The following is a 25,952-nucleotide window of genomic DNA, read 5'->3' as shown; positions in this document are numbered from 1 at the left end:
AAGGCGTCCCTGAGCCGCAGGGGTGTGCAGCGGGGGGCCGTGGGGGGCCGTGGGGCCCGTGTCCCAGCTGCGCAGCAGGACAACCTTGAGGGCCGTCAGTGTGTTCTGAGTGGAGAGGTTCCGGGGGGGACTCTGGCGGAGAGGGAACTAAGCCTGGGATCCTGTTCGAGATCGGGCAGGGGTGCTGGGAAGAGAAGCTGGGAAGGAGTTTCTGTATTTAGATGCGGGTGAGGTTGTCCTGGTCTGACCTGCGGGGAACCCCCGAGGAGCACTCTGTTTGCTGAAGAAGTGAGCCCTGAGCCCTCCCTGGTGCTGGGGACTCCTCGGCCAGCAGACTCTCGGGATGGGTGTCACTCTCGACCTGGGTCTGGGCCAGAGGGGAGGAATTTGAATGGTCTCAGCCTGTGTTGTGGGTGAGATTAGCAGAGCAGTGGTTTGAGAAGCAAGCGTGAAGGAGAGCAGCTTTGCAGCCGGATGGCCAAGAACAGACTTGCCCGTGGCCATGGCCGCCGTGCTGAGCGGTCGGGGTGGGGGTCGGGGCCGGGGTTGAGGTTGGGGGTGAGCGGGCTTCCTTTTAGCACCGTCTGCTGTCCTCATAGCAGCTTCCAGGCCCTGGTCAGTGGGAGCGAGAGAACCTTAGAAGGAGGCGAACGAACCTCTGTAGCTCAGGGCCAGCTGTTTTCTGGAATAGAGGCTTGGGTGAGCTTTTTAACTTTATTTCTAAATGATCTTCGGGGCTAAGAGTTTCCTGATCCAGCGGGTGATAGGGGCTTCTCTGGTGTCTCAGCGGGTAAAGAAACCTCCTACAGTGCAGGAGACACAGAGACACAGGTTCGATGCCTGGGTGGGTGAGATTCCCTGGGGGAGGAAATGGCACCCACTCCAGTACTCTTGCCTGGAGAATCCCGTGGACAGAGGAGCCTGGTGGGCTGCAGTCCGTGGGGTTGCAAGGAGTCAGACACGACTGTGCACGCAACACTGCTCCTCTTACAGAATCACCCTGTTGGTCTCACCACCTTTTGAGAAGATCAGGGCCGCGTGTAGAATGTCTGCTTGGCAACCAGTGCGGGTTGATAAGGGAGGATGCGAACCTGTACCTTGTTTTACTAAAGGGCCCAATGTTGTCTCTGAAATGCAGGTGAAGCCTTACAATGTGTATGTCACAGTCGCCTACCCCCCAGACACAGACACCCCCGGGTTTGCAAAGGAAAACCAGACCAAGGTAAGCACGCCTCTCTCTGCCCTGTTTCCAGTCTTGAACGTTGGAAACCCCTTTTCCTGTTTTCTGTCTTTCTACCCTTCAGCTTGCAGGCATTTTCATCGGAAAATTGAGCTTCTTTCAATTTATGTGCTTGCAAGAGGCCTCAGAACTTTCTGTAACTTTCATTTGATATCTTGGAGGCTATAGCCCCATTTTCTTTGTTTTTTCTGGGCAGTGCCACATGGCTTGTGGGAATCTTAGTTCCCAAACTAGGGATTGAACCAGGCCCGTGCAGTGGAAGCGTTGAGCCCTTACCTCTGGACCAGGAGGAAAGTCCTGGTGTGACCCTGTTCTCAAAGGCCATTTTTGCTACGAGTCTTCAGGCTTGATTGGATGAATAAGGTGTTCTCTTTCGTGGAGAGTACAGCTTGTATTTTTAACTAACAAGTTAATAGTCCTTGGCTTCCCAGGTGACACTAGTGGTAAAGAACTGACCTGCCAATGCAGGAGACTTAAGAGACCCAGGTTTGATCCCTGGGTGGGGAAGAATTCCATGGACAGAGTAGCCTGCCGGGCCACAGTCCACAGGGCCACGAAGAGCCCGGCATGACTTACTGACTTAGCGTGACACATGATGTTCTTTAATGATACTACTTTCTCCTGTGGACTTAAGTGCATTTAAGGACTTGAAGTGGTTGCTGATCCGTTGTCTCTGCCTGGAGGTCTAATGGGTGCCTCAGATGTAACATTTCAAAAACAGCACTTTCAGTTCCCTCTCCTTCCCTCTCACTGTTCTCCATCTCGTTTCTGGTGCCCGCCATTCCCACAGCTGCTCAGGCTGGAAACCCTGAAGCCGGCTGTGACGCCTCCTCTGCCACCACACTGCACTCTGCTCGCAGGACCTATTCCCAGTCTGACTTTTTTTGTAACTGCAGATGTCACTACCATCCCAGGAGTGTGACTCACTGATATTTTCACCTGAACTGCTCTAATGGTCTTCAACTTGGTCTGCCTGCTCCTAGTTCTTACCCCCTGGAGTCTTTTTCATAGCGTAGCTAGTGATCCTTTTAGAGGACAAGTCAGCTCTTGTCACTCCCCTGTCCAAACCCTTCTTGTGAGTAAAAAGCCAGAAAGCAAAATTTAAACCAGAAACACAACAGATCAAAAACTCTTGTGCAGCATGGTCTAACAGAATGTTCTAGAATGGTGGACATGATCTATGTCTGCAGCTCTATAATGCAGTCACATTGTGGCTGTTTGAAACGCTTGCCGTGCAGCTAGTGGGACCAAGACACGGAATGTCTAATTTTATTTCATTTGAAGTTAGAATTAAATGCCGCATGTTGGTGTTGATGGCATTCTGCAGCGTGCGGCTCCCCGGGATCCCAGCACTTTGGGGGTAGAAGCCAGGGGCCTCCAGCCGTTCAGGTCCCGTGTCTAGACCTCGGTCACCAGCCCACCGCGTTTTCTCCTCTTGGTGGCCTCAGCCGCGCTGGAGCCCCGCCCCCTGAGCTTGCCGGCCGATCCCACGTGCGCGCTGCGCTCTTGCCGCCCTCTCTCTGGGTGTTGAAGTCGCTCTTCCTCCCGTGTTTCTGTGCACCTCTTGCAGCCGTCGCCCTGGAGAGGACTCCCCTGACTTGCCGTGTCTCAGCGTCCCTCCCGTGGGATGCTCAGCATCCCCCTCCCTGGCCTTGTTGTTCTCCGTGGTGTTTTCTCGCCTCTGGACTTCAACACAGTGACTGTCAGTCATCCTGAGCGGAAAGCAGACTCGGTGCTTTGTTCACGTGAACCTGCCTTGACATGTAGGTCAAGAGGCACTCTTTGAGCAAGCAAAGTGGGGAAGAAAGGAATCAGTGAGAACTTCCCCCCTTGAACTTGGCGTTGACTGGTTTTCTTCTCTTTTGTAGTGATGTGTGAATCTGCACCACATAAAAACTAGCACTAAAGTTCCATGAGCTGTATATTTTCAGAAAGATGTCTATTGTTTAGAAGCTTTTCCCCCTATTCATTTCCTTTTGACTCTGCTTCTTAAAATGACTACTATTTCAAAGAAATAAATTTAACCTGAATGCCCTGTTTTAGAATAAGGGAAATCTGCTAACATTTGATAAGTGGTCTTTTAGGTAGAAGCCAGAGCTGACAACAGGTGGTGATTTCCCCGTGAAGGTTTGATTTTGATGTTAAATTGTTTTTTGTTTTTCCTTGGCTAGAATGTTGGGCTGACTTCTATGGGTAGATGAAATCCCGCCTTGTTCCGTGCGTCCTGTAGAGGGCGCATAGTGCTTTGACCTCTGTCGTGGGTCTGGCCTCCACATGGTCCTGTTGGCCTGGGGACGTGGGACAGTGGTGGCACCTTCAAAAGGACTTTTCTCTTAATTCAGGTTCATCAAGAAATACTTGACTTTTATGAGCTCTATGCTTTTCTATTTTAAGGAAATATGTTCTGGTTTTTATTTTATTTCTTCAAGTCCACATGGTAAATAAAATTTATCGTTTCATACCATTTAAGGCTTAAGTTTTGAAACTTCTAACTGAAACTCACTTCTAAAGAATTTTTGAGCACATGGGTGTCATGTCGCTCCAAAGATTTAAAAATGAAAAAGACAAGGCAGGGGTTTTTTTTGTTTGTTTGTTTTCATGTTTTAAATGAAGCTCTGATGGCTCTCATTGGACTCAGGAGTGACTGGGGAGCTAAGGGGCTGGATTTTACATGGTGACCAGGTAGAGACTGATCTGGAATCCAGACGGGCTTAGTGCTAAAAATAGGAATCTGTTCAAAGGTAGAAAACTGGAATTATGTATAAATTAGGGGAGGAGGACTGTCAAAATTACTTCCTTTTTAATGCAGTGGGAAGTAATGGTATTGATAATGTCTATTTTTTTTTCACCTTTTTAGCCTTTAGAGACACGTCTTATTTCAGAGACCACATCCGTCTGCAAACCAGAACAAGTGGCCAAACAAATTGTTAAAGACGCCATAGTAAGTAAAACCCTTTTCCCTTGTGAATAGTCACAGTGCTGTATTTCCAAAAAGGTATTTGTGCCAGGGTTTACTTCAAAATATGAAGTTACTAGCTTTTTTGTATGTATGTGTGTATTAAATTCATCATATCTCATATCATAGACTGTTCTTTTCTTCCCTGGTTAATTCCGTGTTAATTAATAAGTTCTGGAAGCTAGGTATATATCTCTTTGTTTAATTTAACTCGGGGTCGCCCTGGGTCTCTCTGGCGCGCGGGCTCGCCTTGGTTGCGGTGAGCGGAGGCGCGTCTCCCTGGTGCTGCAGGGGCGTCTCACGGCAGAGGCTTCTCTGCTGAGGAGCGTGGATGCTCCAGGCGCCCCGGGCTCCTGTCGCTGTGGCTCCTGGCTCTGGAGTCTGGGCTCAGCAGTTGTTGGCACACAGGCTTAGTTGCTCCGTGGCATGTGGGATCTTCCCGAACCAGGGATCGAACCTGTGTCCCCTGCACTGGCAGGCGGGTTCTTATTCGCTGGACCACCAGGGAAGTCCACTTGTGTCTCTTAATCTTAGGAGCAGGTTGATCATTTGAGAACCTTAGTTCTTTGAAAGGAAAACGAGATTTACCTGTGATGTGTACATGGTTTGTACTATAGATTGTGTTTGGCATGTTATCATCTTCCTTCTCTGCCACAGTATTTTCAGTTCTAGATTATTTTAGGGGTCTTACTGCCACACTTGTTTAAGGATTTTCCTTTCCCTTTCCTGCTTCCTGGTATGGTTTGCCCAAATGTTTACTAATAAGAAAGTGCTGCCAGCCCCCTAGGCCATCATCCTGTCAACTCAGCTGATGCACTTTCATGTTCCCGAGTTTGTATTCAGAGTCCAAAACGGTCTTTCTCGAAACCAGGTGCTGTTCTGTAGGACGATGTATGGGCCACAAGCTTTTTGGCAGCATTCCTGTTAACCCACATGCAGAAAAACATACATGTCCAGGGGACATGTAAATATACATGTAATCCTTAGGCCCACATTGAATTTAGGAAACTTGGGGATTATCGGAATGAGAAGCGTCGGCTGGCTGGACCTTGGCCTCAAAGGAACATCTGTTGCCCGTTCAGGCCGATCCGAGCAGAATACAGGAAGCCTTGGAGGCTATTAAACATCTGCCGATGTGGGAAGGACTTTGCCCCGATTGTGTTCAGAGGCGTAGGAAGATGGCACCAGTGGATTGGGTGGACTTTGTTTTTCCTGCTTATCTCAAGTCAAAGCAAACATGCTCCATGCTTTTAATGATTCGAAGCAGCTCTTTGTATTTTGGCAGGATTCCTTTAATCTGGAGGTTCTCACGCTTTTTTCATCTCTTGAGCCCTTTCCACCCTAAACTTGTCCACGACCCCAGAGAACTTTTGGTTCCATGGCTTATCCTTATCAATATTTGCTACATCAGAAAGTGAAACTGTGTCATTTAACAAGGGTTTATTTATTCACTTAAAATGACAATGATAAATTCAGTGTATTTTACTGTAACATTTTTATAACAATATTTTTCAAAATGAAGTTTAGGGGGAAGGGTGGCATTGTTTTCGTCTCAGCAGCCTCTTCGGCGCCTGTGTTGGTGGAGAGCAGCTGCCCCGTAGCTGCTCCTGCACTGAGTCTGCCGTGCCATTCTGAATGAAGGTGTAAAGTGAGGCTGGCCGTGCAAAGACTGTAGCTGGAAAAGGAAAGGAGACTTCGTAGGCTTTTCAGATGATTGTGGACATTCCTTTTTTTTTTTTTTGATATAAAACCTAAACTAGATGAATAGTAGTTTCTTAAAGGTTAGTTGCAATGTGAAATTGGAAATTCTATCCATGAACTTTTTGTTCTCTGTTCCATGACAGTCCATCGGTCTGCCTTGCACTGTTTTGTACCCATTCATGATTTTGTAACATTATGTATTCATCCTTGGGAAAATATGGATTCCTTGAGTTATCCAAGAAAATCGCATTCATTCATATCACTGCTGATCTTACGATAGAAGTCCTTCTGTAACTGAGAAGCTGACAGCCTCAAAATGGCAGACACACGTTTTTCCCAATTCTAGCTCAGATGTGCACGCTGACGACAAAAGCTGCCAGTTTTCCTTGAAGCGACAGTCTTTTCATTCATTTTCTGCTAAGAGTCTTCCAAGTCCCCCCGTCTGAATGACCACAGCTGGTCAGTCCTGGTTCTTGCTGTAGAAACGGTCCGTGGAAGCAGCGGGACCCTTCCCGACGTGCACAGTGGGAGGGGGGCTCGTCTCGGAGGCGTCCGTCCCCTCTGGGGCGCCGAGCACGAGGGGCCCCCGGTGTGCTCCTCAGTGAGAGGACGTGTCCCCGAGCGCGGAGCAGCCGCCCGCGCTGTGCGGAGGCCCCGCTGGCCGCCCGTTTGGGCTCCTGGCGGATGTGCGCCGCCCCGACGCCGGTCGGCTCCGCCCCTGCTTCCTCCCGCGCCGTCTAGACGTCGGCCCTCGACGTCTGCGCACCTAGTTCTGCTTTGCAGCTAAGTTCATCTGCACCATTTTCTAGATTCCACATATATGCGTTAATTCACGGTGTTTGTTTTCCTCTTTCTGGCTTCGTTTTCTGTGGGCACCTAAATGGGAAGGAGCCTGGAGGAGAGGGTACGTGCGTACGTGCGACTGAGGCACTCGGCTGTACAGCAGAAGGAAACCCACCATTGTAAAGCAACTATACGCCAATCAAAAAAAATCAGAAAAAAAATGTCCTCCAGGGTTGAGATTTAACAAAACGATTCATTTTACTGCGTAACGAGTGCAGTTTTAAGCAAAGCTGACCTTTAAAATTTTTTTGGAGATTTGAACAGTCTGTTCTCTTCCTGTGTTTATCGACCATTGTGAGTGTCGGGGACAGTGCAGAGGCGCCGCCACCATGGTCCACGCTAACCCGACAGCGGCGTTTCCCGTCGGTGCAAGCGGCACGGGGGGAAAACGGCGGTTCACGTCTTGGTGCCAGTGTGCCTGTGGTTTTGTCTTTGGGGAAGGGTCTCCCGGCACTCAGGGTCCGTGGCCCACATTTTCAGGAGTGTCCGTCCAGCCGCGCCAGCCTGTGTGCCACGGCCACACTCATCCCCGAGCTCACGCGTGCCCATGACCGCCCCTCCCCGCCGTGAGCGGACACGGGTCAGCATCTCTGACGTGCTGAGCTGATTCCTTTCCGTGTTGCCTCTTTCCTTTCTTTCCATTTCAGCAAGGAAATTTCAACAGTTCCATCGGCTCTGACGGGTACATGCTCTCATCGCTGACCTGTGGAATGGCTCCGGTGACATCCATCATGGAAGGGCTGCAGCAGGTGAGCCGTGCCTGGGCCTCAGGACAGATGGACAGCCAGACAAACGGCCGGGCCGCTCACTGAACCTCAGTGAGCAAAGGCTGAAGGAAGACATGGCAGTTTTATATGAGGATCTGAAGAGTTCTTACTGAAGTAGCAGCTTTTTTCTTCCTCTACCCAGAAGTAAATAGGAAATAAGTTAAAGTTGTTTAGTCACCAAGTCATAGCCCGCCAGGTCCCTTTGTCCGTGGGATTCTCCAAGAATACTGGAGTGGGTCGCCATGCCCTCCCCCAGGGGATCTTCCTGACCCAGGGATGGAACCCGTCTCCTGAGTTGGCGGGCAGGTTCTTTAGCACTGGAGGCACCAGGGAACCCAGGTTAAAGATGCAGCGTGAGGAGATGAGACGGGAAGCAGTCTCCCATGTGGCCCTGCAGGTGCCGAGAGGAGGGAGCTGCACTGCCGTTAGGGGTTAACCTGGGCTTTCCTCTGAGAACGCTTCATCTTCTGGGTTTGAAAAATGGAAATCTCTGTCTTTAGGGGGTGCGTGCATGGTAAATTGCTTCAGTCGTGTCCGACTCTTTGTGAGCCCATGGACCGTAGCCAGCCAGGCTCCTCTGGGATTGTCCATGGGATTCTCCAGGCAATAATACTGGAGTGGGTTGCCGTCTCCTTCTCCAGGGGATCTTCCCCACCCAGGGTTTGAAGCTGCTTAAGTCTCCTGTACTGGGAGGCATGCTCTTTACCACTAGCACCACCTGGGAAGCCTGGGAAGTCTTTAGGGGTTAGAGGTGGTCTTGCCTGAAAGCCCCAGGATATTAGACCAGAAACTTTCCAGTGAGTCAGACCACAGAAGCTCAGGGAGGTAAGTCAAGGGTGCGATGCAGTCCCTACGCTCACGGAAATTACAGTTCATCCAGAAGAGACATAAAAATTAACTGCTCCTTGACGAGCCCGCTGCTGTGTCTGCTGTTGGAGAATCAGAGGTAAAGCAGCAGCCTCTGGACACCACGAGGCTTGCGGTCTGGTGGGAGAGACTGAGGAGACCCATGAGGGCGTGCAGCGCAGCGTGATGAGGGTTTTCACAGAGGGATCGCTCTGGAAAGAGCGAGCGCGGGTGAGGGAGGGGAGACGGAGGCCGGGCAGCCCCCCGGGGGGCGGTTTATGACAGAAGGACGTGCAGCCAGCCTCACCCCCCTGGAGCGTCCCGACGAGTCTGGCGGGAGAGACTTCCCTTCTCGCTCTGCCTCCCTCAGGAGGAGGTCCTAGGGAGCCCGGGTGCTCCGGGGGGTGAGTCCACACTCAGCGCAGGGCGTGCAGGTTCAGTGCCTGCTCGGGGAGCTAAGACCCCGCGTGCCTCGTGGTTTCGCCAACAGCAACACAAAAAGAGCAGTCACTAAGTTCCTTTCAGATGTTTATGGAGAAGGTGAGTAGGAGCCAGTGGGCACCCACAGACTTGCCCTCACCCCCTCCCGGTTTCTCGTGTTAGTAACGTCTTGCATGTTGATGTGGCTCTGTCACAACTGATGAGCTAGTGTCGATGCGTTATTACCACCCGAAGTCCACAGTTTGCCTCGGATTTATTCGTCATCCATCCATCCTGTGGGTTCTGATGAATATAGAGTGACTCATATCCAGCAGTAAAGTGTCCTACAGATAATTCAGTGCCGTGAATATTGCGCTGTGCATGCTAAGGCACTTCAGCCGTGATTGACTCTTTGTGACCCTGTGGACTGTGGCCCACCAGGCTCCTCTGTCCATGAGATTATCCTGGCAAGAATACTGAAGTGGGTTGCCATGTGGTCCTCCAGGGGATCTGCCTGACCCAGGGACTGAACCCACGTCTCTTACATCTCCTGCATTGGTTGGTAGGTGGGCTCTTTACCACTAGTGCCACCTGGAAGCTCCAAATATTCCCTTGGGTCCACTTGTTTCTGAACCCCTGGCAACCACTGGTGTTTTCACTGTCTCCAGAGTTTGCCTTTTCCAGCTTCCCTTTGGTTTTTACACTTTTCAAAATTATCCTTGTGCCTACTTGAGAGAATTAGGTCGTTTTTGAGACTTGATATGAAAAACAGCAGACCCTCATCCTGAATCCCCCAGTCACCCTTCTCAGAAGCAGTCGGGCTGCCCTTTAAGCCGGACCTGCTGACCTTTACCTCCTTATCTCTGGAGCAGACGCTTCCATGGAGGCTTCTAGCTCATTTCTTGGTTCTGGATCAGGTTGATATCCTGCTGAAGGGTACACATGGTGCTCTCCTTTCTGACCCTCCTCTCCTTGCTCACACCTACCCCCCCCCAACTCTTACCCTCCCTTTTTAGTGATACTGTGATTTTGGTTAGATCTGTACTGAGATACCCATCATTAGGGCTATTTCAATGCTATTCACAGCTGAGCTATGTAATGCACATAACCCATTCTCCTTTCTTATACAGTCTTTTTTATTTTTCCCTGAAACAAAAGGTTTGGTGGCCTTTTCAGTTCAGTTCAGTTCAGTCACTCAGTTGTGTCCGACTGTTTGCTACCCCATGAACCGCAGCACGCCAGGCCTCCCTGTCCATCACCAACTCCCAGCGTTTACCCAAACTCATGTCCATTGAGTCGGTGATGCCATCCAACCATCTCATCCTCTGTCGTCCCCTTCTCCTCCTGCCCTCAATCTTTCCCAGCATCAGGGTCTTTTCAAATGAGTCAGCTCTTTGCATCAGGTGGCCAAAGTATTGGAGTTTCAGCTTCAACATCAGTCCTTCCAGTGAACACCCAGGGCTGATCCCCTTTAGGATGGACTGGTTGGATCACCTTGCAGTCCAAGAGACCCTCAAGAGTCTTCTCCAACACCACAGTTCAAAAGCATCAATTCTCCGGCACTCAGCTTTCATTATAGTCCAACTCTCACATCCATACGTGACTACCGGAAAAACCATAGCCTTGACTAGATGGACCTTTGTTGAGAAAGTAATGTCTCTGCTTTCATTTATTTATTTTTTTAAAATAAATTTATTTATTTTAGTTGGGGGCTAATTACTTTACAATATTGTAATAGTTTTTGCCATACATTGACATGAATCAGCCATGGGTTTACATGTGTTCCCCTTCCTGGACCCCCCACCCACCTCCCTCCCCATCCCATCCCTCTGGGTCATCCCATTGCCCCGGCCCTGAGCATTTGTCTCATGCATCGAACATGGAATGGTGTTCTGTTTCACATATGACAATATACATGTTTCACTGCTACTCTCCCAGAACGTCCCACCCTTACCTTCTCCCTCAGAGTCCATAAGACTGTTCTATGCATCTGTGTCTCTTATTCTGTCTCGCATATAGGGTTATCATTACCATCTTTCAAATTCCATATATATGCATTAGTATACTGTATTGGTGTTTTTCTTTCTGGCTTACTTCACTCTGTATAATGGGCTCCAGTTTCATCCATCTCAGTAGAACCGATTCAAATGTGTTTTTTTTAATGGCTGAGTAATATTCCATTGTGTATATGTACCACAGCTTCCTTATCCATTCGTCTGCTGATGGACATCTAGGTTGCTTCCATGTCCTGGCTATTGTAAACAGTGCTGCGATGAACATTGGGGTACACGCGTCTCTTTCAATTCTGGTTTCCTGAGTGTGTATGCCCAGCAGTGGGATTGCTGGGTCATATAGCAGTTCTATTCCCAGTTTTTTAAGGAATCTCCACACTGTTCTCCATAGTGGCTGTACTAGTTTGCATGCATGTCTCTGCTTTTAATATGCTGTCTAGGTTGCTCATAACTTTCCTTCCAAGGAGTAAGTATCTTAATTTCATGGCTGCAGTCACCATCTGCAGTGATTTTGGAGCCCCCCAAAATAAAGTCAGCCACTGTTTCCCATCTATTTGCTATGAAGTGACGGGACTGAATGCCATGATGTTAGTTTTCTGAATGTTGAGCTTTAAGCCAATTTTTTCACTCTCCTCTTTCACTTTCATCAAGAGCCTCTTTAGTTCTTCTTCACTTTCTGCCATAAGGTAGGTGTCATCTGCATATCTGAGGTTATTGATATTTCTCCTGGTAATCTTGATTCCAGCTGTGCTTCTTCCAGCCCAGCATTTCTCATGATGTACTCTGCATATAAGTTAAATAAGCAGGGTGACAATATATAGCCGTGACGTACTCCTTCCCGATTTGGAACCAGTCTGTTGTTCCATGTCCAATTCTAACTGTTGCTTCCTGACCTGCATACAGATTTCTCAAGAGGCAAGTCAGGTGGTCTGGTATTCCCATCTCTTTCAGAATTTTCCATAGTTTATTGTGATCCACACAGTCAAAGGCTTTGGCGTAGTCAATGAAGCAGAAATACATGTTTTTCTGGAACTCTCTTGCTTTTTCAGTGATCCATTGGATGTTGGCAATTTGATCTCTGGTTCCTCTGCCTTTTCTAAAACTAGCTTGAACATCTGGAAGTTCACGGTTCACGTATTGCTAAAGCCTGGCTTGGAGAATTTTGAGCATTGCTTAGTAGCGTGTGAGATGAGTGCAACTGTGCGGTAGTTTGAGCATTCTTTGGCATTGCCTTTCTTTGGGATTGGAATGAAAACTGACCTTTTCCAGTCCTGTGGCCACTGCTGAGTTTTCCAAATTTGCTGACATATTGAGTGCAGCACTTTCACAGCATCATCTTTGAGGATTTGAAATAGCTCAACTGGAATTCCTGGCTTTTACTAGGTATTATTTCTGTGTATTATTCATAATGATTGTGTTCATCTCCTCTTAGAAGTATCAGATACTCTATCAGTTTCACCTTCTGGAGGGATTTCCTCGTGGAGTCTTCTGACCTGCCGTCAGGACTGGCTGCCGCCCCTGAGTCAGGTGCTTGGGTGACCCCGGCCCCCCTTCACAGTCACCCCGGGGACCCTCCGCCTCTTTTCAGTAGTGGGTCCCCTGCTTCCTTGTATCACAGGACGTTGCCTTTGTCGATGCCCTTCTCTTTAGCTGTTTCCCTCTTCTAGTAGCTTCCTGAAAAAGGGGTGCTACTTGGGAGACAGTTTTTTTGTGGCATTTCTACATGGCCTGTGGGATCTTTGTTCCCTGACCAGGGATTGACCGCAGGCCCTCAGCCGTGAAAGCATGGAGTCCTAACCACTGGACCACCAGGGAATTCCTGGGAGGCAATTTTTTGATGCTTTGTTTCTTTGAAATGTTTCTCTTTGTCGTTTCCTGCCTGTTAAAAGTTCCATTTACAGGTGTTACAGTGAGAGTCCCTTAGTGGAAAGGGCGAAAATTAATGGGTCTGGTTAATTGCTTTCTTAAGCCTGAGACAGTAATTGCTCTTTTTCAGTTGGTTGTCTGCCCAGGTCTGGAGCGAGCTGTTGGCGGCTGGCACTGGTCATTCTCAGTGCCTGGCATAGGGTCTGCCTTTTACGATCAGTGCATAAACCTTAAACCAAGAAGCCTTGATTGTAGTTTGGTTATTTGAGATGCTTCTCTGGATCTTCCCTTGCTCAGAGAATCCTAAGACTACTAAGAATCTCTGTTTTGTTCTTTGTATATAATTTGTATATATTTTTAATAACTGGACAACCATTTTGTCGTTACCTGTCTGGCAGGCCCTGTGCTGTCCAGCGGCAGAGCAGACAGCGTTTGTTCTCTGTGTTCTGCTGGTGCTTACAAAGTTTTCATTATGTATACTTATCCTTGGAGCAGATCGGAAGACACGTCTTAGGGACTGTTTATCAGAGACGCATCCGAAAATCCCCTGGGAGGGTCGAGCGCGCTGTCCGCTGTGTGAGCTCACAGGCCTCTCTGCCTCGCAGGTGGTCACCATGGGCCTCTTCCGCACGATCGCGTTGTTCTACCTTGGAAGTTTCGACAGTATCGTCCGTCGCTGCATGATGCAGAAGGCGAAATCGGAACCTGTAGACAAAACTGCCTAATTCTCACCCCTTGGAGAAAGACTGTCTGAATAATTCACCGACTTGCTGCTAAGTGGGACACAGTTTTGGGCTTGCATACACTTATGTCTTGCTTTCTGATCTGTGAGATTGGACCAGTGATCTTCAGAAACCTGGCTGCAAGCAAGGGGATCCCCGTTCAACTCCAGACTGTTATTAATACTATGCAAATACGGAGGAGACCACTCGATTCTCTGAGGTGGAGAGGTGATGGTAAGGGAAGTCATAGCATGTGGCAGGATTGCAGAGTGATCATTGAAATGTTGCTTCTATTCTATTTTTTCCCATTAGAAATCATGTCCAGAAATGGGTTTCTGGGACCTTTTCTCCTTTTCTTGTTCTCTCTTTTAACTTGGTTTGTTTTATTCCAGATGCCTTTTGCGCATTGCCGCGGGGTCTGAATGCATAATGACACCCCCGACTCACTCTGATGCTGGTGGTCCCTTGTGGTCTCTTTCTCTTTGATCCCATAAAAGTGCACGGGGGATGGGAGAGGACTAGACAGTGGGACGGAGGAGATAAATATTTTCCAGTAGGAAAAAATAATGATTTTTTTGTCTTCTTTAGACTCGAATGCTTAGGGCACTTCTCATTTTTCATTCATGGAGAAAGGCAGCCTCCTAAAATATTTTCTGAAGAGAAGTAAAACCTTAGAAGCTTAAAAGTTTACAGTTTCTTCAATAGCCATAATAACCCGAAGCTCACCCATTCCATTGTAGCTTCTTATACTTCCCGTGTCTTCCTTTCCAATTTTGTGTAGACTGCTATAATATTTTTATACAAAAAGAAAAAAAGAAAAGAGAGAGACCAGTTTTTTTTCTTGACTTTTTAAATTAATTAATGAATTTATTGCAGCAAGTGAAAAGGTTAGAAAGTGTGACCTTTGTCTCCTGGTAGCATATATGTAGCTTTCAACAAAGACTGAAGGGGGACTCTGCTGGTGGACCAGCAGTTAAGACTCGGCCCTTCCAATGCAGGGGCACAGGTTCGATCCCTGGTCGGGAAACTAAGATCCCACATGCCCTGTGGCACAGCAAAAAAACAAAAAAAATGCTTGCAGCGTATTTCAGTTTGGGTTTTCCTGGGATGGTCGTGTGGGTTTTCCCCCTTTGTCGTGTTTATGTGGTGCCTTACACTGATGCATGTCTGTGTTGAACCTTCCTTGCCCTGCAGAGGCAGATTCCATCTGGCCAAGGTGTATAATCATTTTAATATGCAGCTGAAGCAATACTTTACGGACCCGCCTCCTTATAAAATAAGTCCCCCCCTTCCGTTTTCTGCCAGTGTCGGAGGGGCTTCTGCGGAGGTGCGGGTCGGCCGCCCTCCAGGCGGGCACTGGCAGCGGCCTCAGTTTTATTCATTAAAAAAAAAACTGGGACGACAGGGCTGCCCGGTGTTGAAGATGCTTGTTTCTGAAATGAAATGGTCGCCCTGTTCTTTCCATGACTCCCCTGACCTTGAGAACATCTCCTACTGCACGTTAAGAAAGCCCAGCCATCGCTGGCGCAGCGGAGGCCTGGACACGCTCTTCCTTTCCGGACGCCGGGCCTGCTTCCACCGGCGGAATCCGCAGCGAGGGCCCCGGTGAGTCTCAGCCCGGGAGCCGCTCGTCAGCGGCTGTGCTCTTCCGAGCCCCTCCCTCACACACGCGGTGAGTTTCTGCATCACCACATTCCAGTTCCTTTTAGAAAAGACCACTGCTTTGGAAGAAGGAATTTTTTTTTTTTTTTTTTATTGTTCAAAAACAGCGGCTGTACAAGAGATTAAAGATCTGAACACTATGACTAACCTTTCTTGCTCTTTGAGTTTTTGAACTCTCGACTTTCAAATGGCTTAATTTTTACAAAGTAAGTGTTTAATGGCTTTTACCCACAGTGTCTTTTAAAAAGACATGAGAATGGCACATATTCAAACACTGACAGAGACAGAAGAAATTATTATTTAATATATAAGTTGCTTGGGATGACTTCATTGCAGTCTATGGGGGTGGGTTGAACCCATAAAGTTGTCATGAACCTTTCAGCCTTCAGGAGCCATGCTGTGCAAACTCTGTTGAGTCATATCAGGCAGCTTCTAAAAGGGAGTAATGACTGTATTTTCCTCATTCACAGAAAACAGATACAAAGTAAAAGCTGGGTGTTTCTCAATTTTATTCTTTTCTCGTAAGTGTTTCTTGAATGTGGATATCTTCTACTGATGGTCTATATTAACGTCTAGTCCAAGATGGTGTGTTCTTTAATTAACTATTTTACAGTAGTTATTTCAGTATACATTTCTCAAAGCATCCTCAGAGAGAGTTGAGTCATTCCAGATCACCTACCACTGGAACAAACTTGAGAGCCCCTGTTCGACAACGGGGAGGGGTCCCCAACCTAGGTGAGGCTCAGGCATGAGCGCAGATTCGTGGACATCACAGCGTCGGGGAGTTAGAGCATAAGATTCGTGGAAATACAGCATCTCTTTGTCAGAGATGGCAAAGGTCTACAGTTTTGTAAACAAAAAGGTTTGAAAACTGAGGTGTTCTTCCTTTTTTTTCTTCTTACACTTGGTGCCATAGTTCACTTGATAGCAAAACCTGACTTGAATTCCTATAGTTTTTATTTGTGTCACACCATGGGTTGTTCACGTGTCTGAAGAAATACCAGCGGTTTTGATTATAGGGATTGCCCCAGACTCTGTGGAGATGTTTTTATAATATCCAGTGTAGACCCCATATTACCTTTTCAAAATGTTTAAAAAAAAATTTTTTTTTGGATGGGGGATTGTAGACACTTAAGCATCACACAGTGACCTGGCTTCATGTAAATCATGAAAATATTACAAGGCAAATTCTATTTTTATTCTTTTTTGGCTCAATTCTTGTACAACCTTTTATTATACTGATTTCTTTTTTGCTTGGAAAGAAGAGAAAGACTGAGTCAGACTGCAGATTGTTAGGGAAACTATTGGCTTTTTTTTTTAAGGATCACATTGATTCAACACTTTATTGTACCCAGAAGTGGGTAAGTCTTACTTGTGGCAGAAGAAGTTTAATCATAATTCTGTTGAAAGGTGGGTTCTGTGTATATAACCAACAATAGCTTATTATGTGAGTTCCAGGTATGAAGTGCCTGCCTCTGCTAGGGTGCGTTATAGTATTTTATTATAATGTATTTGTGAGTATATTTATTTTAATGTTTAATGTTATTCAGCCATTGAAATTGCAAAGTATGTTCAAGGACCCTTTATCATTGAAAAAGTTATAAAAATTCTCATTTATTTTTGCCAAAACAAAGTCAAGAGAGTTATTCCTTTCTGTATATTTAAAAATTTAACTTTCACAGCTGAAGAGAGAAAAATTAAAAATGCTGTTATTGATGGCCCCTTTACATGAAATAATATTTGTTTCATTATAAGTCTCTGTTTGGATCCGGTAAACCATTTATTGTCGATTCTTGAAAGTGAAAATTTGAGAGACCATTTCTAACATCAAATGACAAAACCTTTTTGATAATAGTTGCTTTGATTCAAAGAATTGTATGTCTTTGTCTTTTCAGAAGAAGGTAGTCCCATAATAATTTTTTTAAATGAATTGGATCAACAGATTTAATTTTATTGTATCTTATTCCAATTTAAACATGTCTTAACTCACTTGAGGACACTTAATTATTCATACTTTTTGACCTAAAATGTTTTGTATCTTTCTCATTTCCTTAACTTCTTAGTGACTCAGCGTTGAAAAATACCTGCTAACCATAACCTTCCATATTCTGGACTAAATCTTGTTTAGTTTAGAGCAGTGATGGCATATGGTATTTTGAAGAGGAGAGACTAGCTATTGTATTTTACACTTGCTTGAGGTGACAACTCTAAAGGCATTTTTAAACTGATAAGAGTGCATATGGCTATTTTGATATATAATAGAACCTGTGTTTGCTACTTTAGAAGCTTTTGTGGCAGAATTATAAGCTAATTTTCGTATCTTGTATTTCTGAATCACGACAAAAAATAAATGGGGAACATGCTTTACAGATTTGAAAACTTATTTCTTAGAAATGTGCATTTTTAAAGACACATTTAAGCAAAACACCAATCTCTTTCATGATACTATCCTAACCTTGCATCTTAAACACTTGACAAGGCTTAATTTTTATCGTTTTTCAGGAAGTAATATTTTCCCAGTAGATGTTTGGCCCTTGTTTCAGATGTGTTGTGGATTTGGGCGACTGTGATGCGGGGCATATGAATAAAAGGAAGAAACATGGCATTCAAGAGCACGTCTCAGGTAATCACGTTTCATACACAGATTGACCTTCTGTGCTTTCAAGCTTCATATTCCAACAAGGAAATATCTCCTAGACTCTGAAGGGCATAGAGAAGAAAGATGGGAAAGAACGCGCCTTTATATTGCTCAGTCCTTAAATAGAAAAGTTGTGGTCACGTTGAGAAGAGATGCCTTGGGTGGCTTGATTGGCAAATTGAACCGTTCTTGCAGTTTGAGCAACTTGAATATGCAAATGGCATAGGATATCCCCTCTGTAATTTTTATGTTTGGATGTTTAAAAAGGAAATTACGTCTTGACTTCTGCCCCACTCTCGATTTTATGACCCCATTTTCTCTCATTCGGCCTGTATTTATTGAATGCCTGTGAGGAGCTTGGTGTCCAGGCACCCTCGATGTGAACAGTACTGGCTGTGAACAGCCTGTCCCTCCCCGTGGGGATTCCATTTCTGGTTTGTTCCTCCCCCGCTCACGTCTTCATCCCTCTGAAGGCTCTGACAAGTCTTCCTGGAGAAAGAGAAACCGCTCCCCATTCCTTTCTTCAGGCTTCTGAACGTTATGCCACCATTATTTGAATGCCAAGCTCTATTCTAGGCTGGGAATGTACACAGGAAAATGTGGTCCCTGCCCTCAAATAGTTTATCATCTTGGGCTGCGGGGGAAACACATGTCGGAAATTACACGGTGGGAACCCCTGGTGCTCCAGTGGCTAAGACCCTGCGCTCGATGCGAGCGGTGCAGCTCCGATCCCGATCCGGTCGGGGAACGAAGAGCCGGCAGAGCTCTGCAGCACTGCGGACAGAAGCGAGATCACCCGGTGGTCCGACAGTAGTAAGGCGTCATGACTGACGTTGGAAGATGTGACCCGCGCCAGCCCCTTCTGTGGGCGCCTTCTGTCTGACTCACTGGAACCATGCAATACCCCTGCCGGGGTACCCCTGCACCCCCATGTTATAAGTGAGGGCACAGGCACGGAGATGAAGTAACTGGACCAAAGTCGCAGCAGCAAAGCGATGAAGCCTGGATCCAAACGCGTTTCCGACTTGGAGCCTCCTGGCCTCCGTGAAACCTCTCGGCGGCCCGAGTGGAACCCCGGCCTGCCCGGGACAGGCGGGGAGGCTCACACGGGAGGAAGCGGTTGAGACCGACCTGGAGGAACGAAGATGAATTTGCCGCAGGAAAGCTGGGTTCCTTTCAGGGAGACGAGCGCATGTGCGAGGGGAAGGCAGGCGAGACCCTGGCGTCTCCCAGGAAGCCGGTGGCGGTAACGCAGCTCCAGGAGAGGGCGCGCGGGGGACCCCTGGGGGGGGGTCTCGGGGCCTGGGGGTCTCGGGGCCGGGGTGTCTCGGGGCCTGGGGGTCTCGGGGCCGGGGTGTCTCGGGGCCTGGGGGTCTCGGGGCCGGGGTGTCTCCGGGCGGGGGTCTCGGGGGGTGTCTCGGGGCCGGGGTGTCTCGGGGCAGGGGTCTCGGGGCCTGGGGGTCTCGGGGCGGGGGTCTCGGGGCCGGGGTGTCTCCGGGCGGGGGTCTCGGGGCGGGGGTGTCTCCGGGCGGGGGTCTCGGGGCCGGGGTATCTCGGGGCGGGGGTGTCTCCGGGCGGGGGTCTCGGGGCGGGGGTGTCTCCGGGCGGGGGTCTCGGGGCGGGGGTGTCTCCGGGCGGGGGTCTCGGGGCCGGGGTGTCTCGGGGCGGGCGTCTCGGGAAGGGGGTCTCGGGGAGGGGGTCCTGGGATTGGGGGCCTCGTGGGGGTGTCTCGGGGCCTGGGTGTCTCGGGGCGGGGGTCTTGGGGCCGGAGTGTCTCGGGGCCGGGGTGTCTCCGGGCGGGGGTCTCGGGGCGGGGGCCTGGGGGCGGGCATGCTTGGGCCACATCACCCACGTGGAGGGGCTGAGGCTGCGGCCTCTGAAGAACTCTGAGCACAAACAGGGAATGCCTGGAGTTTGGAAAGATCATGGCTCTGAAATTTAGGGGTTGCTGAGCCCTTGAGCTTTGGAATAAACATTTTTCATTAGTTTGGGGGAAAAAAGTTAGATACATATTGTTATGGGTTGACTTGTGTGTCCTTAAAAGATCCTGATGTCCTCTTCCTCAGAACCTGTGGATGTGACCTTACTGGGAATGGGGTCCTCACAGATAAAACCAAATTAAGGGGAGGCTATTAGTGTCCTCATCCAATATGACTGGTGACCTCATAAAGATAGGAGAAAACAGAGAAACTGGGAGAACGCCACAGGAAGACAGTGGCACAGATAGAAGTAATGCAGTTGCAAGCCAAGGATTGCCAGCCTCCAACAAAAGCTAGGAAGAGGTAGGAAAGATCTTTTCCTAGAGCCTTCAGAGGGAGCATGGCCCTAATGACGCCTTGATTTGGAACTTTGAGCTGCCAGAACTGTGGGAGAATAAACTTCTGCTCTAAGTCACCCAGTTTGTGGTCCTTTGTTACTGCAGCCCTAGATAACAAATGTACTAACTTTGCTTTTTCTAAATGTGTTCATCAGTTCATGTCTGGGAGATACTGTGTCTTGTGCTAAAGAGCGTAAGAGGGGGCTTGCCTGGTGGTCCAGGGGTTAAGAATCTGCCTGCGAGTACAGGAGACATGGGTTCGATCTCTGCTCCAGGAGGGTCTCACGTGCCCCGAGGCAGCTAAACCCATGTGCCTGAACCACAGTCCTCCAGAGCCTGGGTGCAGCAACTATTGAACCCCATGCACCAAGAGCCTGTGCTCCACAGGAAGAGAAGTCGCTGCAGCGAGAAGCCCCCGCACCACAGCTGGAGAGAGCCCCTGGGCGTGCAGACCTAGTCCAACAGCGAGTAAAGAGCATAAGAGAATAAACATTAGTTATTGCACATAAGAATATAAATTCTTTGCCTGTTCTCAGTACTGTGGTGGTTCATGTTAATCCAACAAGAGGAGTGAGCATTTGAAAAGTGTAAGTTCCTAATCTCAGTTTATTCACTTTAAGTGCCGAGTCATTAATCTGAAAGGAAAAAAATTGCCATGAGTGAATTTACTGTGCTTTCCTTTGTAAATGTTTGCTGGCTAAATTTGCACAATGATGTACCTGCACCTCACTGCCTGTTTCAAAAGTTGTTGCTTAATTATTCCAAACATTTACTGAGCTTTAGGACCCACTGAAAGTTAGCCAGGTGGGTTTCCTGCTTACATCAGGGCTTGTTGGTTTAGATCCCATAAAAGAGGTTCCTGATGAGGACAGGCATGTACAGAAGAGGGGCTCTGGAGTGTAAATGAGTCAGGAATGCTATTACTGTTACCATACTAACTAATGCAGAATTAGTATTATAACAACATTATCATGCAATGTTTGCCACAAAGTATGCAAACCATCTTAAAGCACATGGCACTATGTAGCATAAGCATTTATAATGTATAAGATACTATGTCAATTATATCTCAATAAAGTTGGAAACAATGTAGAAATACTTGATATTGGAAATTAGTGTTTTGGATTGCTTATCTATGCCTGTGAGAAGTTAGTTTTTAAGCAGTTCATTTTTCTTTTATGCAGGCTCTGCTTGTTTTTACTCTCCTTTGTTCATTTTATTTATGGATTTATTTGCACTTGCTTGCCTAACTGCTTTGGGGTCATGTTTTATATTTAACTCTTTCATCTTACCTATTAGTTGTCAATTCCCACTCAGTTAACACTATCTTTCTATCCTTGCTTTAAATAAAAATTTTAATAGTTTGGAAGAATTTGATACATACCTATATTAAATATTAGTATGTTTAGATTAGAATAATGTCCTTTTGGGTTTCATAAACTTTGGGAACATTTATTGGTGATGAATAGATGGGGGGAAAAATGGAAAAAGTGACAGATTTTATTTTCTTGGGCTCTGAAATCACTGTGGATGGTAACTTCAGCCACAAAATTAAAAGATACTTGCTCCCTGGAAGAAAAGCCATGACAAACCTAGACAGAACATTATAAAGCAGAGGCATCAGTTTTCTGACAAAGGTCCATGTATTCAAAGCTATGTTTTTTCCAGTAGTCATGTATGGATGTGAGAGTTGGATTGTAAAGAAGGCTGAGCACCGAAAATTGATGCTTTTTTTTTTTCTTTAAAATACACTTTTTTTATTTTTTTTTTATTTTTTATTTTTTATAAATTTATTTATTTTAGTTGGGGGCTAATTACTTTACAATATTGTAATAGTTTTTGCCATACATTGACATGAATCAGCCATGGGTTTACATGTGTTCCCCTTCCTGGACCCCCCCACCCACCTCCCTCCCCATCCCATCCCTCTGGGTCATCCCATTGCCCCGGCCCTGAGCCCTTGTCTCATGCATTGAACATGGAATGGTGTTCTGTTTCACATATGATAATATACATGTTTCAATGCTATTCTCCCAGAACGTCCCACCCTCACCTTCTCCCTCAGAGTCCATAAAATTGTTCTATGCATCTGTGTCTCTTATTCTGTCTCGCATATAGGGTTATCGTTACCATCTTTCAAATTCCATATATATGTATTAGTATACTGTATTGTTGTTTTTCTTTCTGGCTTACTTCACTCTGTATAATGGGCTCCAGTTTCATCCATCTCAGTAGAACCGATTCAAATGTATTTTTTTAATGGCTGAGTAATATTCCATTGTGTATATGTACCATAGCTTCCTTATCCATTCGTCTGCTGATGGACATCTGGAGAAGACTCTTGAGAGTCCCTTGGACTGCAAGGAGATCAAACCAATCAGTCCTAAAAGAAATCAACCCTGAATGTTCATTGGAAAGGCTCATACTGAAGCTGAAGCTCCAATACTTTGGCTACCTAATGCAAAGAGCCAACTCATTGGAAAAGATCCTGATGCTGGGAAAGATTGAGGGCCCGGGGAGAAGAGGGTGACAGAGGATGAGATGGTTAGATAGCACCTATGCTATCTAATGTGGAGAAGGCAATGGCACCCCACTCCAGTACTCTTGCCTGGAAAATCCCATGGACGGAGGAGCCTAGTAGGCTGCAGTCCGTGGGGTCGCTAAGAGTTGGACACGACTGAGCGACTTCACTTTCACTTTTCCCTTTCATTCACTGGAGAAGGAAATGGCAACCCACTCCAGTATTCTTGCCTGGAGAACCCCAGGGACGGCGGAGCCTGCTGGGCTGCCGTCTATGGGGTCGCACAGAGTCGGACACGACTGAAGCGACTTAGCAGCAGCAGCAGCAGCACGCTAGCTAATGGACATGAGTTTGAGCAAACTCCAGGATATAGTGAAGGACAGGACTATGGCCTGACGTGCCACAGTCCGTGCGGTGGCAAAGAGTCAGACACAACTTGGCAGCTGAACAACATTGGTGATGAAGAGAACTTTCTGAATGATGCTGTTAAATATCAACCAGTAGGTGGCGAAAACTGGCAATAAAACCCTTTTTGTTTGGCAGATTGGAGAATAAAGCAGGGAAGCGCAGGCCTTTGAGACGCTGGATATGATCTCCATTCCCTGCGCCTTGTCCTTTTCCGTCGCTGATACCACCCACCGCTAGAACCCAGCCAGCAAAGCTGGGAAAAGGACCAACCATCGGCTCTTAAAAGTGGAAGACGTCTTGGCAAGTGAAATCCCCCAGTGCCTGCATTTGGGAGGTTCCTGGAAGGCCTCTAGGTTTGCACCTAGGGCTCGTGACTGAGACTGGTGCTCCTCCAGCTAGGTCACCAACATTCAAAACAGTTAATTCACACGCTTCTGAGGAATACCTGCCCTGACACTTTTGGTGGAATCTGATAAGCATGCAACCTGGATGGAGGAGTGGTTTCACTGTTTTGATTGAAGGAGTACCCAGAACATTCCTAGGGATTATTTAGCCTTAGTCAAGATTAATGCAGACCAGTCCTGAGAATGCTGGATTATGGTCAAGGTGCCGCTTGAGTGTGGAAGAATTGGTGGAGTGAAGGAGGGAAGAGGGAAGGCCCTCTTCCACTGGAGCGGGCTCGGTCTCCTCCTGGTCTCCCCCTCGGCAGGAGGACAGCCTTGCTTCCAGCTCTGGCCTCTCGTTTCCTCCCTCACACGTTGGGTCGCAAGCACTGAGGCTTTCAGTTCCTCCTAAGTGACTTCAGGAGTTAAGACAAGCTCTGAGAAGACCCCACCCCAGGACGGGTGGGCTCAGCATGGCTCTCCTCTGTCGCTGTGAGACAGATCCCAGGCCGGCCTGTACCCAGCGCCGCTCTCCAGACCACCGCGCCTCGCTGTCACTGCCGTGCAGAAAAGGCAACCTGTCCCAGCAGCTGGAAGCAGGAAGGACCATCTTCCTTCACTCCTTGCCTGGATAAGACATTTGTACCAGGTACACGTTCCTACAGGCAAGAGGTTGGCTGCATGTTGGCTGACTGGCTGTGATAAATGAAGAAATGAAAATAATCTGCTGTGCTTATTTTACCAAAGAATGAATGTGTTGATTTTAGTCCAGGAAGGAGACCAAATGCAGTGTGAGAACGTAAGTGTACACGCGGCAGTACTCAATCCTTATATTTCTGAGACCACAACAACCAGGCTCCCCGTAAGTTTTACTTGAGCCCTATTAGGTGCTAGTCACTCAGTTGTGTGTGCGCAACTCTTTGCAACTCCTTGCACCGTAGGCTCCTCTGTCCATGGCATTTTCCAGGCAAGAATACTGGAGTGGGTAGCCATGCCCTTTGGCATGGCATCTACCTGACCCAGGGCTCAAACCCTGGTCTCCCTGCATTGCAGGCAGATTCTTTACCGTCTGAGCCACCAGGGAAGCCCAATTAAGTAACCCGCCATGCTATTAGTAAACACTTTTTTCCCTGGCACTTTGTCAAAGGCTTTTAGAGATAAAAATAAGCACGTGCAACTTGTCTGCCCTCTGTGCTTTTTTCCTGGGGGCCATTTGTACTGATGAATTTTTAAAAATGTGTACGTATATAAAGTATATATATGAATGTGTATAAAAATATTAAAAATGTGCACACATATGTGTATATATAGGTTGGTGTATGTATAGATAACTCGAGAAGGTGCGGACGTCTAGAACTGAGTGCTGGACAACCTCGGAGGCCTTTAGAAACCCACCCGCCCTGACTGTGGGGCTAAGGGCCTGAAATTGCCCCGTAGCCCCCCGCGGCTCCTAACCCAGGGCCAAAATGGTTGGGAGCAACGAAAAAATAATCTGCCTGCAATGCAGGAGACCTGGGTTCCATCCCTGTGTCGGGAAGATCCCCAGGAGAAGGGACAGTCTTGTTGCCCGGAGAATCCCATGGACAGGGGAGCCGGCGGGCCGCAGTCCCTGGGGTCGCAGAGCCCCCCGCCACCACTCGCACCGGACAGCGCTCGGCCGCCAGGGCCGTCCATCCGCGGGCCCCGGGAGCCGCGTCTAGCCTGGGCCCGGGTGGGGTCTCCGGAGCGCGCGCTCTGCGTGGACAGCCAGGAAGCAGCTGGAAGGAAACGCCAGGCTCGGGGCTTCCCTCGCGGAGGCGCGCGCAGCGTGGCCTCTCCTCGGGAGGCCGGCGCCGAAGCCCCCTGCTCGGGGTCAGCATCGGCCGAGTGTGGACACCCAGCCTGCGGACACGCGCACACGCCACGCGCGCGCCCGCGGTTAGAAAGGGTCCAGGCGACTCCCGGCGCCGGTTTTCTCGGTGGCCCCCGCCCCCGCGCCTCTGCCCCCGGCAGCCGACCCCCGGCCGCGGGCGGTTCCCCGGGCGCCCCCGGCCCCTCGCGGGCGCCGGAGACCCCGAGCGCGCGCCCGGCCGCGCAGGCCCGAGGAGGCCCCTCGCGCGCCCACTGCGCCGTCCGCGCCCCCCACCCCGGCCGGGCGCGCGGAGCGGGCGGGGCGTCCCGGCCCCCCCCGACCCCCGATTCTCCCGGCCCCCGCCCGCCGAGCCCCCGGCGGCGCGCGCGGTCCGCGCCGGCCGCGGCGCCTTTAACCCGGCCGGGGGGGCGGCTCCGGGGAGGGCCCGTCCTTTCTTCTTTTTTTGAATGAACCGTGTGACGCACTCACAGGAAACCGGGCGGTTCGAGCGGAGAATGAAGTCAGAGGCCGGGCCCCCCGCGCCGCCCCCTTCCTCCCGCCGCCCCGCCCCGCGCCCGGTCCCTCCGCCGCCGCGAAGGTGCGGGCGCCGGGCCCCCCCGGGCGGCGTCCTCGGCCGGAGCGCGCGGCGCGGGGGCGGGGAGAGGGTGCGCGGCCCGGAGGCGGGGTGCGCCGGTGGGGTGCAGCGGAAGAGGGGTCCGGGGGGGGAGAACTTCGTAGCAGTCATCCCTTTTTAGGAAAAGAGGGGGAAAAAAAATAAAGCCCTCCCCCGCCAGCGCCGCCTCCCACCCTCGCAGCACC

The 25,952-nt window shown here is 48.7% G+C and overlaps 1 protein-coding gene across 3 annotated transcripts in view; it reads left to right on the top strand.

Annotated features, from left to right (window-relative positions):
* The window catches only part of KDSR (3-ketodihydrosphingosine reductase), a 51,365-nt gene extending 33,961 nt beyond the window's left edge, over window positions 1-17,404 (top strand). For all 3 annotated transcript variants that reach the window (XM_081562286.1, XM_081562287.1, XM_081562285.1), the window contains 4 exons: window positions 1,139-1,222; window positions 4,098-4,181; window positions 7,388-7,489; window positions 13,257-17,404. In XM_081562286.1, coding sequence (XP_081418412.1) covers window positions 1,139-1,222; window positions 4,098-4,181; window positions 7,388-7,489; window positions 13,257-13,376 — 390 coding nt within the window. In that variant the 3' untranslated portion in view covers window positions 13,377-17,404. The remainder of the gene's footprint in view (window positions 1-1,138; window positions 1,223-4,097; window positions 4,182-7,387; window positions 7,490-13,256) is intronic.
* The last annotated feature ends 8,548 nt before the right edge of the window (window positions 17,405-25,952 follow it).

This window comes from Giraffa tippelskirchi, chromosome 14, assembly GCF_054371585.1.
Source record: "Giraffa tippelskirchi isolate mGirTip1 chromosome 14, T2T-mGirTip1v1.2.pri, whole genome shotgun sequence".
NCBI classification, from domain to species: Eukaryota; Metazoa; Chordata; class Mammalia; order Artiodactyla; family Giraffidae; genus Giraffa; species Giraffa tippelskirchi.
The sequence above is the reverse complement of the archived record's forward strand: the minus strand, read 5'-3'. Positions and strand labels throughout refer to the sequence as shown.